General features: G+C 45.0%; 2 protein-coding genes across 14 annotated transcripts in view; one reads left to right on the top strand and one right to left on the bottom strand.

Annotated features, from left to right (window-relative positions):
• Nucleotides 1–123: 123 nt before the first annotated feature.
• LOC4577533 (DE-cadherin) lies at nt 124–2,211 on the bottom strand. Its single transcript, XM_001238322.4, has one exon. It carries the CDS (start codon nt 2,185–2,187, stop codon nt 259–261), a length of 1,929 nt encoding a protein of 642 aa, XP_001238323.3. The 5' UTR covers nt 2,188–2,211; the 3' UTR covers nt 124–258.
• A 1,209-nt stretch (nt 2,212–3,420) lies between these two features.
• Nucleotides 3,421–13,170, top strand: part of LOC3291504 (MAP/microtubule affinity-regulating kinase 3) — a 103,606-nt gene continuing 93,856 nt past the window's right edge. For 5 of the 13 annotated variants that reach the window (XM_061658977.1, XM_061658971.1, XM_061658974.1 and 2 more), the window contains exon 1: nt 3,421–3,741. The gene's annotated coding sequence lies outside the window, so the exon portion shown is untranslated. Of the gene's footprint in view, nt 3,955–13,170 lie in introns of all 13 variants that reach the window. The other 8 variants (XM_061658975.1, XM_061658973.1, XM_061658966.1 and 5 more) reach the window with 5 other exon arrangements.

The raw sequence follows: 13,170 nt of genomic DNA, 5'->3' as shown, positions 1-13,170 counted from the left end.
ACCGTTTTATGTTTAATTTATTGTTCTATAAACTTATTTGATTAATTCTAAATTAAATTTAAAACATTTTTTTTACTTTCTGTTTGCAAAATTGTATATTTATTACCAAATTTTTCACAGCAATCAAAAATATAATGTAACATCCTGTTATCATTCATGCGCAGTAGCTGCCATTTTAAACTTTTAAATTTTTAAAAGATACTAAGAGTATGCGAATAATATCATTGCCTGTAAAACATGTCTTTGTACGTTTCCCGTTCAATTAACACCCTGTTGTGAAAGATGGTAATGCACGATTGGGCCGCACATGAACACTTTTGCTGGGAAGTCAATCTTTGAATACTTGTTTTTCAACTGTCGTTCCTCAGCGGACAATGTTGGCTTTCTGTTTTGCTCAAATGCGAAGCAGATTCCAATAAAATCGGAACTCCCATTGCTAACGAGAGCAGTTTTGATATCATCCACACTATCATCCTGCTTCCTGCCCGTGCGATGCTTCCTCACGACGAATGTTATCATCATCCATATCAAACCAGCTACGAAGGAGATGATTATCATCAGCGTGTATGGGCTTCTAAGTGAGTAGATTGTTTCAGCATTCCATGAGACCAGCTTAGCAAGAATCGGCTGTCCAAGATCGTACGTGCGATTGTTGATCTTTAGGTTGCGTATGGTTCCTGCAAAACCCTTGCTTTGAGCAACATCCGTCCAGTTAAAACGTGCACCAAGTTGGTTGAGGTAAATCGAGGAATCGCCGAGATGGAGGATACTGTTGGTGAAGTGCTTGACGCGCGCATCTCTACTTGTGGAGAATCTCATCTTGTATCCATCCACGATCAGTTGAATCATATCGGGGAAGATCACTATCTCAATGCTGAAGGAGTTGCGTTGTTGGACGGAGGGATGCCGAAGACGTTCTATGTTCCCTCCAACACCGAACCACAGCACGGGACGCTTTGCAATAAGCTCCAAAGCTAAAAACTCCAAGGCAGGTGCTTCAGGATTATGATCAACGATCCAAGGTCCAATGTACAGTACTAATCCATCTTCCGAGTTTGGAGCAAGCTCCATGCTTATGCTTGTAGTATTGCCAGGATCTATCAATGGATAGATTGCATACCCATTCTCTTCGAAACTGATCTCGATTTTCTCACATTTGGGTCCTTCAAAACCTTTTAGGTACGAGCAGTGATCGTCTACCGGAGATCCTCCATTCAGGCAGGTTATTATCTTCCTATCCACACATTCCTTTTGCACCGTAACGTTCACTCCCGTAAAAGCATTACCTTCAGTGTGGATAGTGATTGGGGTAGACGACACGTGGAATTTGCTGTTACAGAAATGATACTCGCTGCAGGAATTCGGTATACATTCATCAATTCCCACTTGAAGCACTGGGAAACCTACGATTTGCTCAAGCGTTTGCTTTCGACCAGTCAGCACTGTGTTTAGAAATTCTGGAAGGTACTCTGATTGCAGCAAGCCATGCACCAAGTAACGTACATTTAGGATCGTTTGATTTGTTTGATCCTTTTCATTTTGTATCGAGAATATAACCACCTTGTCCTGAGTGACATTCAGTGCGCTGGCGATACTCATCTCCAAACGTTCCTTTGGTGCGGTACTGCTGCCTTTCTCCTTTGCCAAGATCTGCTCACCAGTTACGTTAAGGAACCGAATGGAGCCACTGCGATCGATGTGCTTCTTTAAGACTTTCTTAACGGTCACTTTCACTTTTTTAGATATTTTGTACTTTGATGCATCGTTGAACCGCTCAGTCACGATGAAATGTAGTAAGTAGATACCTTCCGGGGTTCCTTCGCGCATCGTGATTATTCCTGTACTATCATTTATCTCGAAGTACCTTCTCGACGCTTGACTGACCGTGTCGTCCCACTGGCATATCTTATCCATATTGCTCGAATCGAGGCTCACTCGTCCTATTGCTGCATCTGATATCGCACCGTTGTAATTATACACGGTGATATGAGTCAGCACGGACCCTGTCGTCACTTGAACACTTGAATCATGGCTCACTATTTCGTCCATAGTGAACTGGATTGCATGGTCCGAATGAATATCGTAACCTGTCGCAGCCGCTACGTGAAACATTTGATAGGGCCAACCTATCAACACTAGCTGAATCGATATAAGATGCAGTCGAGGTATGGACAGATAGTTTAACATGTTGTGGCTGCAAATAGAGCTAATAGTTGGTGGGAAGAGAGAGATAGAGAGAGGGAGAGAGAGAGAGAGAGAGAGAGAGAGAGAGAGAGAGAGAGATAGAGCATGGACTGAATTATTAGAACATGCTATAAATATTCAGTGATAAAATCAACTTACCTGGGCAAGAACGAAATTGTTTTGACGAGCTCTGAATGCTTTCAATGCCAAAAACGTAATGAGTCGGTTTACTTTCGTCGCTGTTTATGTCACGCAGACTCGATAAACAATATGGATTTTGGAATTTCTTGGAAATAAATTTAAATTTACCATTTCAAGATATATTCATCAAGATAAATGATAGCGCATTCGTGGGAAGCTTATCTTTTATCGCCGAAAGTGCAGTTGCAGCCTGATGCACAAAGTGCATTTTTATCTACTATTGCGCATCATGAACGAATGAAAAACAGAAAAAATATGAATCTCATACAAATAACATTATGGTTGAGTAAACAAATTTGAAAAAATTAAAATTGAACCGTTCATTTTGGTTAAGAACTAAATTCTTAAGATTCGGAGACACCCGGTTTTCTAAATTTGATAGTTCTTTGAGCAAATTGTTTTGATTTGACACATCCTTTTGTAAAATGCCAAATAATTTCCCTGTTCACCGAATGTTTAAGACCTTTTCAAAGGGTTTAAAACTGTTAAATTCAGCCAGAATCATCAAATCAAATCGAATCAAATAATCAATAACATTGCTAAAATCACCCCTTACGTTCAAAATTATACGAAAATTCGTGATATTTCGGCTGGAAATTACGAGATTCGACTTATGCGGAAATTCAAGATACGCGGTGTTTTGCGGCCATTTTCAGTCCCCATTAATGGTGTATTTCGGGGACCGCCTGTATTCTCCAATTCAAACATGCTCCCAAACCAAACCGTTCGTGTCACCTCACTAGGCACCTTTCACTTCTCGCTCACCAACACTTCTCATTTGGCGCCATTTTGCTAATTTTGGCGTAATTTTACTGTAATTGTTCACGTTATAATTATGTTTTTTGTGTAAAGGCGATCTAAATCATCCATCGCCCTTCTTTAACTATAAATTTTCTCAAATGTATGTTCCTAAAAAACCTTTTGCTCACCCAACGGTAAAGCCTTTTCACTCACATCCTTTTGACAGCTCACATCTGACGTCTGCCGTCATTTGAGCGGACGACAGATGCTCACACAGTTGCTCTCCCTCACTCCAGTTGCGTGCGACCAGTCCGACCAGCGTTCGCTCGATAACGGTGAAAACAAAATGTCTACTTCTACGAAACGGGTGCAGTGAGCCTCCTGTTCGTGTCCCGCACGGTGTTCAGCAAGCAAACAGCAGCAGCAGCAGTGACACAGTGTCACCCTTCTGTGTGTGTGTCTCTCTCGAGCATTTTGTTACTCCGGTCCAGTTCCCAAAACCGTGCAAAGCCGGACGGGGTCGTGCAGAACGGGGCGCAGCATCTTTCACCGCTCGTGAAAGGCCAGCGGGGTGCCATTCCCCCCTCTTCGCCCTTCCATCGCGTACAACAGCGGGTGTGTATCGGGTCTCCCTTTCCACGGGGTGGGCTTCTTACGAGCCTACGCGCTCCGGCGCTCTCGCCTGTGTGTTATTGCTCTCCCGTACGTTCAGTGGGTCGGTCGATCGGTTCTGGTTCTGTCCCGCGTGTGTATGTGTGTGTGTGTACGGATCATCTCTCCCCGGGTTAGTGTGTGTCGTGTGTGCGTGTGTGTATGGCCGTTGGTTAGGTTGGTCTCGGGGTGGATATTTTCCCATTCATGCATTTCTTCCTTTCGAGGGCAGAACAGGGCAGTAAGGCAAGAAAAACACACACACACACGGCGACATCAGGGCAGGCTGAGTGTTTAGGTTTTCTGTGTCGCGGCTGTGTACGTGTGTTTGTGTGTGTGTGTGTGTGTGCGCCACCGTTCGCAGTCGATGTGGCGCTAGTGTGTGGGTACGAGTTTTCACTCCGCATGTGTTCGCTGGCTTTTCAGCTGGAGTGCGGAGAAAAGAAAAACGCTAGAAAGTTTGAATGGAAAAACGGTTCAGTTTTCACGCGTTTCGCATCGTCAAAATCCCTCTCGAAGAAGTTCTGCAATCGTGTGTCCGGTTGTGCAGGAAAGAGGAACGAGGAAAACCCTCCCGTGTATTTAGTGTTAGTGTACGTACTCGTGTGTGTATGTATGTGTATGTGTGTGTGTGTTTATGCTAGATGCTCGAGCTAAATGCGAAGGAATCAGGCCGAAACGCGGGTGACGGCAGTTTCCTTTTGCTGCCTGGTTTTTGTCCATAAATGGAAAACCCCCAGCAAGCGATGTGAATTTTCCTCAATCGAAAGGATAAACTTGTGCTGTGGGGCTGCCGCCCCGCATCTACCAAATAAGGAGGTTTTTCTCGAAGGAAAAAAACGGGGTCTCTGCAAAGATTTTCTTCCCGTCTTCGTGCTTGAAACTGTCTTGCCCGCACACACACACTCACACACTTACATGGGCACACGCTGGCGTTGGAGCTGCTGCTGGTGAAAGGCAACGGTGCGTGCTGACGAGATGCATACGTGTGTGTGTGTGCGTGTTGAATGAGCCCTGTGTGTGTGTGTGTGTGTTTGTGTGGAGCAGAAAAGGCGTAAGAATAAGAGATGCTCAGGTGAACACGGCGAAAGGCAAAAGGTAGAAGCGAACGCTAAAACGGAAGAACAACCACAACAACGACACCAAAAAGGAAGAGTTTGCAACAGTAAATTGGTGTGTGCATCTCCGTATGAGCTGTGTGTATGTGTGTGCTGTAAGAAATGAGTAAAACAACCGGAAGAAAAAGAAGAAGAAGATGGAAGGTTTTGCAAAAATGAATAGGGAAACTATCTGCTCCCGCATTGCACGCGACTGTGTGTTTGTGTGACGTACGTGTGACGTGTGCAGTTCAACAAAAAAGGGGCTGCTGCCTGACTGATAATGTACCGCACGAAAAGTGTCCGAAATTGGTGTGTGTGAGCTAGAGCGAACGGAAGGAGCAAACGGAGAGAGAGAGAGAGAGAGAGAGAGAGCGCGAGAGTGCCAACATGCAAAATCGATCTTTGACGTTCAGGCGAGCGCGAGTAAAAATCGGCTTGCAAAAAGTCATCACGTAGAAGTAGAGGAAGGGGATGGGAGGTGTGAAGAGGCGCTTGCAAGTGAAATGTTGTAAGCACTGTGTGTGTCGGTGTGCGTGTTGGTGATTGTGACAGTCCCCCCGTGCGTGAGTAACGCGGGGTTTAGGCTTGGGCGTTCTATTTTTTCGCGTTATTCCGATTATTCGATTTGTGGTGACCCGCGGCCGCTCAACCGTCGATTGTGTCCTGTGTCCGGGGCAGTGTCTCATGTCACACACACACACACACACACACACACACGCCCGTACAGAAACAGACAATCGACGTAAAAGGACGGGACAGCCCTAGCGTGAATGGCAGCAGGCCATGGGATAGAGAGAAAACTCCCGGGCGAAAATGAAGAAGAAGAAGAAGAAGAAGAACCAGTTAGGTTAGGAAAGGGGTGTGGGCAATGAGGAGAAAGAAGAAGGGAACAGAGAGAGAGAAGCAAAAAACAGACAGATCTCACACACAGGTTTACACACGGGTCTCCTCGTTTCTCTACGGTCCGCTTCACCCTTGGTCGATTTCTTCTCTCGCTCTGCCTCTCTCTCTCTTTCTCTCCGCTGCACGATTTAGCGATGGATGATGGAAGGAAAGTGGCGCTGTGTGTGTGTGTGTTTGTGTGGCTGTACAGCAATGACTGACTTTACCCCCGGTAAACTGGTCACTAGTGTACGTGTACGTGTGTGTGTGTGTGTGTGTTGGTTTTTGTGCAGGATTCAACAGCATATGCGCTGCACACACAAACACACACTCACAGGCACACGTTCCTGGCAAGGGAAGAAAAACATACGCATAATTTAGAAGGCGCTCTGCTGCTATTACAATTGCTGTATATTTTGGGCTGAAGGCCCAAGAAGGAGAGAAGCAGTGGCACCAAAGCGAACAATTATGTGTGGTGGAGCATCATCTTCCATTTTGCACGGGAAGCAACACAACACACACACCTGCCAATTGAAAGACAAGAATAATTGCAGTGAATGAATCATGAAAAGTGCTTTTTTTGTCTGCTTTTACACGAGAGACAAGCTGCTGCTCCTTCCCCGAACGAAGATGACAGTGGTCTGCTTCGGGGGGAAAGTAAGGAAGGGAAGAAAACGGTTTCTGTTTTTTTTTCTTCTGCTGTTGGTTTCGCTGGCTTTGACAGTTCTCAAACGATTATCGGTTTGCGCTGTCGTCATCGAAACGGGTGTTGTTGTTGTTTTCTTCTTATATTTTCGGGTGCCTGCCTTCTCTTTCTTTCCTCTGTTCGGATTGATAGCTAAGGAGAAGGATTGTTGGTAATGGCAAATGGTTTGTAAAATGTTTGATAAAAATTACAAACTAATACATAACCAGGTAAAGAAATTTGTTTTTTTTTTTTTGTTTGGAAAATTGGAAAATTCCCACACAAATTGATTATTTGAATGGAGAAGTAATGGTGGCCATAGCTCAAACTGTACGAAAAAATACATTTTACACTGACATTGTTGACAGTGTGCTTAGGTGTGACTTTGTAAGTGTGTGTGTTTGCTGGCGCCAGACCGGGACGGGCATTTCTTTTTGGTCTGATCTTGTTGTTTTTTTTACCTTTCCTCGAGAAAATGTATGCACTTGTGTGTATTTGTGTATGTATCAAGTTGCAGTGGAGAGTTTGCTTTCGAAACGAAGGTGCTAAATGAGACTGTAAATATGAAGACGTCTTCATTTGAGATAGAAATATAGGGAGAGAGAGGGAGAGGGAGACACGCTGTTCAAGAGAAAGAGATGGAACAGACATCTCGAAGAAACATTCAACTTAGAAACTGCTGCACCCCACCCAACACACAGCTGCAAGAAGAAGAAGAAGAAGAAGTAGAAGAAAACAATACAAAGTGCACTTAAGCAAATTGAGTTGAAAACTACTGTACGAGCGCAATCGAAAACGATATTCCATTCAGGCAGGTTTGGGTAGTTTTGAGGAGGAAAAACGAAAATTAGATTATTGCACCCTCACCACAACAAGGACAAGGACAAGGGCGGTCCATTTGTCCCCTCTCTGTGTGTCGCTAAAAAACAAAACCAAAACACTTCGATATTAGATGTTGCTCTTGCTTGCTCTGGCTTGGACTTACACTGGCGAAATGTGCATCGTTGGGTGTACCTGAGCGCACCAACCGCCATCACTAGCACCACTACCATCAGCGCATCCATTGCACCAGCAACAGCAGCAGCAGAGAAAAAGGTCGTGAAAGCGAGAAAAGATGCGGAAAAGCTCCCACACTGCAATCGGTGAAAAATAACAGCAGCCCAAGCACACCACTGTGTACCTGCATCGTATGTGTGTGTGTGTGTCTGACAACACGGGAAACGGGTGATTCGGCGAGGAAAATCTGCAATTCAAATTGCACCGAAACAATGGAAACGAGAGCAACAGATAGTTCACGGGCGGGACGTGTATTTGTATGGATGTGGTTTTCGACCCAACTTGCCCTGGAGGAGAGATCGTACAGGTAAATATACTGTTTTTATTTTCATTTTTTTTTTGCTTCCTTTTTAGGTACGTAAAGTTGCTCGAGGAGTGTTTGGTGACACGTTTTTGTATTCGGGGAACTTTTCTCGTTGGGATTTTTCCGTTACATTTGCTACAGCTGCATGAAAAACGGGCAAGATCAAACACTATTACGTGCTTCATATTTTTTGCCTCATTGGCATCATTTTAAATCCCCCTGTGTGTCTCATTTTAGGCCTGTGTAAATGCATCTCTAAAACTCTCACTGGAACAAAGCGGAACATTCCCCTCCATGTCACTGAACGAAAAAGCTGACATTTTCCCGTCTCTTGGGGCTATCGCCGTTGGTGCACTGTCCGGGGGGAAAACACACACAGAGAGGGAAAGAGAGAGAGAGATGCACAGTATTGCGTGTGAAAATTAGCGCATCCAAGTTTCGATGAGCCGCCGCGTTGAAAAGGGAAACTAAAAGAGGTCACCAGCAAGCACCACCTGTGGCCGTTATGTTGCCTGCCTACTCTTACTGCTTTCAAAAAAAACGGCTGACAGCGCCCCAAAAATACACCCATTGCCGACGACGCCCGACCGGGGGGACCGGGATAATCTCCTTTCCATGGTGGGATTTAAGCGTCCCACATGTGCGCCATTCCCTTTTTGAGAGTTTAGTGCGTGGTTGTGTGTGTGCGCGCGTTTGTTCGAAGACTTATGCCAGCAGCTCCCAACCCCCGGCTATGTTTCAATGTCATGTTGATGCTTGTTTTGGTACGGTCTTCTAATCGGTCCCCAAATAAGGCAAATTAGCTTCAGACACTTCGAAGAAATCGAAAGGAGGGAGCGAATGCGATCGAAAAGGGCTGCGAAGGTGTTTGTCTTGTAGTGGGATGTTTGAAATAGACATATTAGCATCTTAATTATAATGTTAAAGTCCAGCAGGGAAAGGTTAAACTTGTTTCTGCGACGATTTATTGTTCAACATGAAAAAAATGGACTGCTGATAAGAGCCAGACCGACGACTGACCCCGGAAATGGTGGCAATATACAGCATTGGTTTGATCAAAGTGATGTTGAATCATTTAGAAATCTTGTAGAAAAAAATGCAAAATTTTTGTAGATAGTGTAGAAGTTTTTCATAATCTTCATTAGACGTTTTGATAATGTCCTCCTCCCCAGTGCACGGGAATTCAATATCTGTTTCCGAAATCTTTGCACGCACTGTGTGCCATCAAAAGTCAGCAACAGCTGCTAGCTAAACCCCACACTTGGCTCGTCGGCTATGCTAGCGGCTGTGGCGGTGAATGGCCACAATGTGTTGCATCATCATCATCATGATCGTCATCTGTGTCCCCACCCAAAACGTGGTGGTGCGCGGGTTCCGAAAAATCTCGCCCCGAAAATACGATTCGTCATCGCGGCGGGTCCCAGCTGTGTGGTGGTGGGGGTGCGCCGGTACGGTGCGCCCCGACCTACATTGGGGGACACACACACCGGCTGTCGCAATTCCTACGGGAGCGATGATACTATTCTCGTATGGTTTGAAGAAGCATTTTGAATTTATTCTACAAGTATGAATTTAAGTCAAAAGAAGAGCAACTTGGTACACAGCGATTTGAATTCGCCCAACTGTGTTTGATGTGAGAAAATAAATGTGTTCAAACACGTTACGTTCATCATCATTCGCTGCCAGTGTAGTGGATCTGATGTTGTAGCATAAATAGTAAGGGAAAGGCTCTTCCCCCACGCTACACGCAATAAGCAACAAGCAGTTTTACCGACCAACAGACCAACGTTTATTTTGTACCTATCTGTGTGTGTGTGTGTGTTGATTTACCTTTTCAACTTTTAAAACGCACCATATACACACACTCACATGCTGCTGCGCAAGAGGAAAGGGAATGTGCGTAAAACCGTGTCCGATGGCGCTGGCGTACGTTCCTTTTTTTGTATTACGCCTTTTGCTGTGCGCGTTGGTATTATTTTTCCACTTTTGCCCCAAGAATATACTCTCCACCAAGGAAAGGTTGGTCAACAGCATAAGGCAAACGAGAAGAACACACGTACACAATCACATGTACGCAAAGTGTGTGTGTGAGTGGTGCACCGGTGGTTGTTGCGCTTGATCGCTTTTTTACTACTGCTGCTGCTGCCGGTCGAACGAAACGTTTCTTTGCCCTCTTCCCCAATTTCTAATTGCCAGAAGAAACATTTGGCTCGTACGTGTGTGTGTGTGTGTTTTTGCTGTCTTCCTCTTTCGCCCACTTGTGTATGTTGAACAGTGGATGGGAGCCATTCCTCCCTGTCCGTTTTCTTCCGGTTCTATTGTTGGACGGTTCTCGGTAGGGAAAGAAGGCGAAGCGAAGGCGGCAACGTCTTCTAACGGAAACACGGCAACACGGCTGACGGGTGCGCGCGATGGTCGAACCTGCAGCGCATGAAACAGCGTACCGAATCGCCACTTGATAGAATGATAGATTATTGGGAGGGTAGAAAATACGGAATGGCGGAAAAGAAGCAAAAAGTACTAAACTTTCAAAAAACATTAGCGGTGTTTAGAAACACAGCACGGGCTTTGTTCTTTCTCCCCCGTAAGCTTTTTTGGCTGGTGGCTGTATCGCGCGCGGGACGCTTCCGCTTTTCTGCCGCCTATATGCTCGGTTACATATGCATAAACGTATGCTAATGTTGCCCGTTTGTTACTATTTAGTTTTGTTATGGTTGTGTAGAAAACGCCGGCAGGGGTTGGCATAGAAAAGTTCGAGGGTGGTATATTGGTGCCGGTTTTCGGTAGTTCCCATCTATCCATCCATCAGTTTCATGTTTCCTTTTCTATCTTTTGTCTGCTCCAAGCGATGTTGGAGAAAGGTTATTTTGTGCTTGCTTTGGGGGATTTAAAGCGATTAGAATAAGCCTGTTGATGTGCATATATGTACAGCCTTGTATGAGCCCATTGTTGAACCTCCAAAGTTCCAATAAACTACTGTCTTTATTCAAATGTTTTGTTTTATTCAATATTTAACATCATTTGACTCCAATTACGATCACCCTATCACCCAAAGAAGTGGACCTGTTGAGAGAAATAGAAGAATAAACGTTATAATTTTTGAACGAGATTGTAGAATTGAACTCACGACCTGTAGCGCATTACGTCCTGCACTTGTTGTATCCACCGTTTGACCTTCATTTGCAGTGCGGCGTTATTATTCGTACTGTATCGAAACCAAGCGACATGGAGACTAAAACTGTGAATCCTAATTATATCCATTGAGCGATGTATTTATATTTATTATCCTTTTAAAGCGAATCAGTATGCTTCAATAAATAATCCACTTGTGATTGATGTGGAATAAATAGCCCCAGGATCGTCCGTGAAGCCGTTTTCCACCATGCAATTTTTGGCAAACGATCCAGATTGGTCGCTAATTACCTCAAGTGTGCACGGAAAGAAAAAAACAGTAGAAAATCTGCCCTGCAAAAGTGAAATATATCGCTTGTGAAATGCTCGTTAATTGCCGGGTTGACTCCTCTCTCTCTCTCTCTCTTTCTCTCTTAAATCCCTGCAGAAGCTGCGCTGCTGCAATTACAATGTCGTCATCAGGTTTTCCGAGCAAATTGAATAGATTCTAGCCACCCTTCCTTCCTCATCCAATTTGAATTCTTTTTTTTCGCTATCCAATTTGCCATCACTAATCGAAGACTATTCATACAGTCCTGTGTGTTCGTATGCAAAGAGCGAAGAGTGAATCACTTACAGCAACGTGCTCGAGAGAGCGAGACATCCCCTGGCACCAAAGATAGAGAGAGGATTTGACTTTTAAGCGATGCGAGATGCATCGTTTGAGGGAGATTAGAAACCACCCGTCTGCTTTTCACAACAACACGAACCGCGCATCTTCACCGTCCCCAGGAGTCCCTCTGGGCTGGGTTGGAAGAGGTCACACAGTGCTGCTGCGGTTTCTACATGGGTTTCATTTTTCCGAAAACCGGTCTCGGGCGCCCCTTGTGTGCCTCGCCGGTGTAGTGCACACACACAAAGGTTTTGCTGCGGGTCCGGTCGATCGGAGGATCGGAGTGTGGGTGTGTTGTTTTACGCCATCCGGGGACCGGCCGCGGGGCGCCCAAGTGTGTTAGGTTTATTTTACGACGCTATTTTCTCCTTTGACGTCAGCGGAAAACTCACGGGCGGGTTTTCTGGTGCTCACGCTTACCTCTATCCCGGTTCAAACGGTCGGGGCTCTCTGCCGTCGTTGTGTGTTCGTTACGACCCTGCTATTTAGGAAACGAGAGCGCACCACGGTAACAACACACCAGCAGAGAGCGAACTGAGCGCAAAGAGTCTAACGGCGGTGTGCCGAGAGCAGCGTGTGATGCGTTTCCGTTTTTGGCCGCTTTTTTGCAGATAAAAACACGAACCAAAGCCACCCACCCACCCGGACGACGTTAAGTTGATTGTGCGGTGTGAAAAGTGGTGCACCATAATCCTCTCTGCCGTGCTCTTGTGTAGGTTTCCTTGCCGCACATACCATGGGAGAGAGATTGCAATACTGCGGCAGCTACTGAGCTACTGTAACTATGTTTTTGCTGTCTGGTTGGTGTAAAATCTCACCTAAAACGAGGGGCGATGGTGGTGGTATGATGTTCGATTGTTCGGCTCGGAGAGATGCTGGCTGGCCCTTGCCTGTTATATGGGATATGACGTAAATGGTGGCGCTTGGCACTGTTGGTAGCTTGTTTTTCCCCGGTCCAAACGGCAGAAAAGGTGAAGTGGTTTCGGTTCTGCCGCGTGTTATGTTGGTTTTGTTTGGCAAACCCGTTTTGACATTTGCAACATTTTATTACTAAGAAGACAACAAATTGTGTGGAAAATCCACTGCAAGGGGGCAAGAGGATTTGCAAAGCTATGATGATAGCTATAGTTTGGATGAGTATCTTATTGAAGTAACTTCAATTCAGTCATTTCTGTGCATGTTTCGTGCCATTAGAGAATGTTGGATGATCTCAGAGCCATTTTAAGACATCTGGATTTCTGAAATTTATTTTGAAGCTCGATATTGACGTAGATATTGTGGATATTAAGCAACACTTTGTGGTAGATCCTTCAATTGTTTGAGATCCTCAGTTTGTAGATGATTCTGGATAATCTAAGATAAAGATCACGTTTTACGAACTTCTTAATATAACTGAGTTGCTTTGAAGTCGCCAAGGTGTTTATGAATTCCGCTACTAATTAATGACATAGATATTGTAGATTTGAAGTATCGATATGTGCTAGAGTCACACCAAGATATTGAGCAGACATCAGTGGATGCCAAGGGTGCTGCAGATTAACCTCGGATTAGGATTGGGATGACCTGTGTAACTTAAAAGAGA

The sequence above is a fragment of the Anopheles gambiae genome, chromosome 3, assembly GCF_943734735.2.
Source record: "Anopheles gambiae chromosome 3, idAnoGambNW_F1_1, whole genome shotgun sequence".
Lineage (NCBI taxonomy): Eukaryota > Metazoa > Arthropoda > Insecta > Diptera > Culicidae > Anopheles > Anopheles gambiae.
Note: the sequence above shows the minus strand (reverse complement) of the source record. Positions and strands in the feature narration are given on the sequence as shown.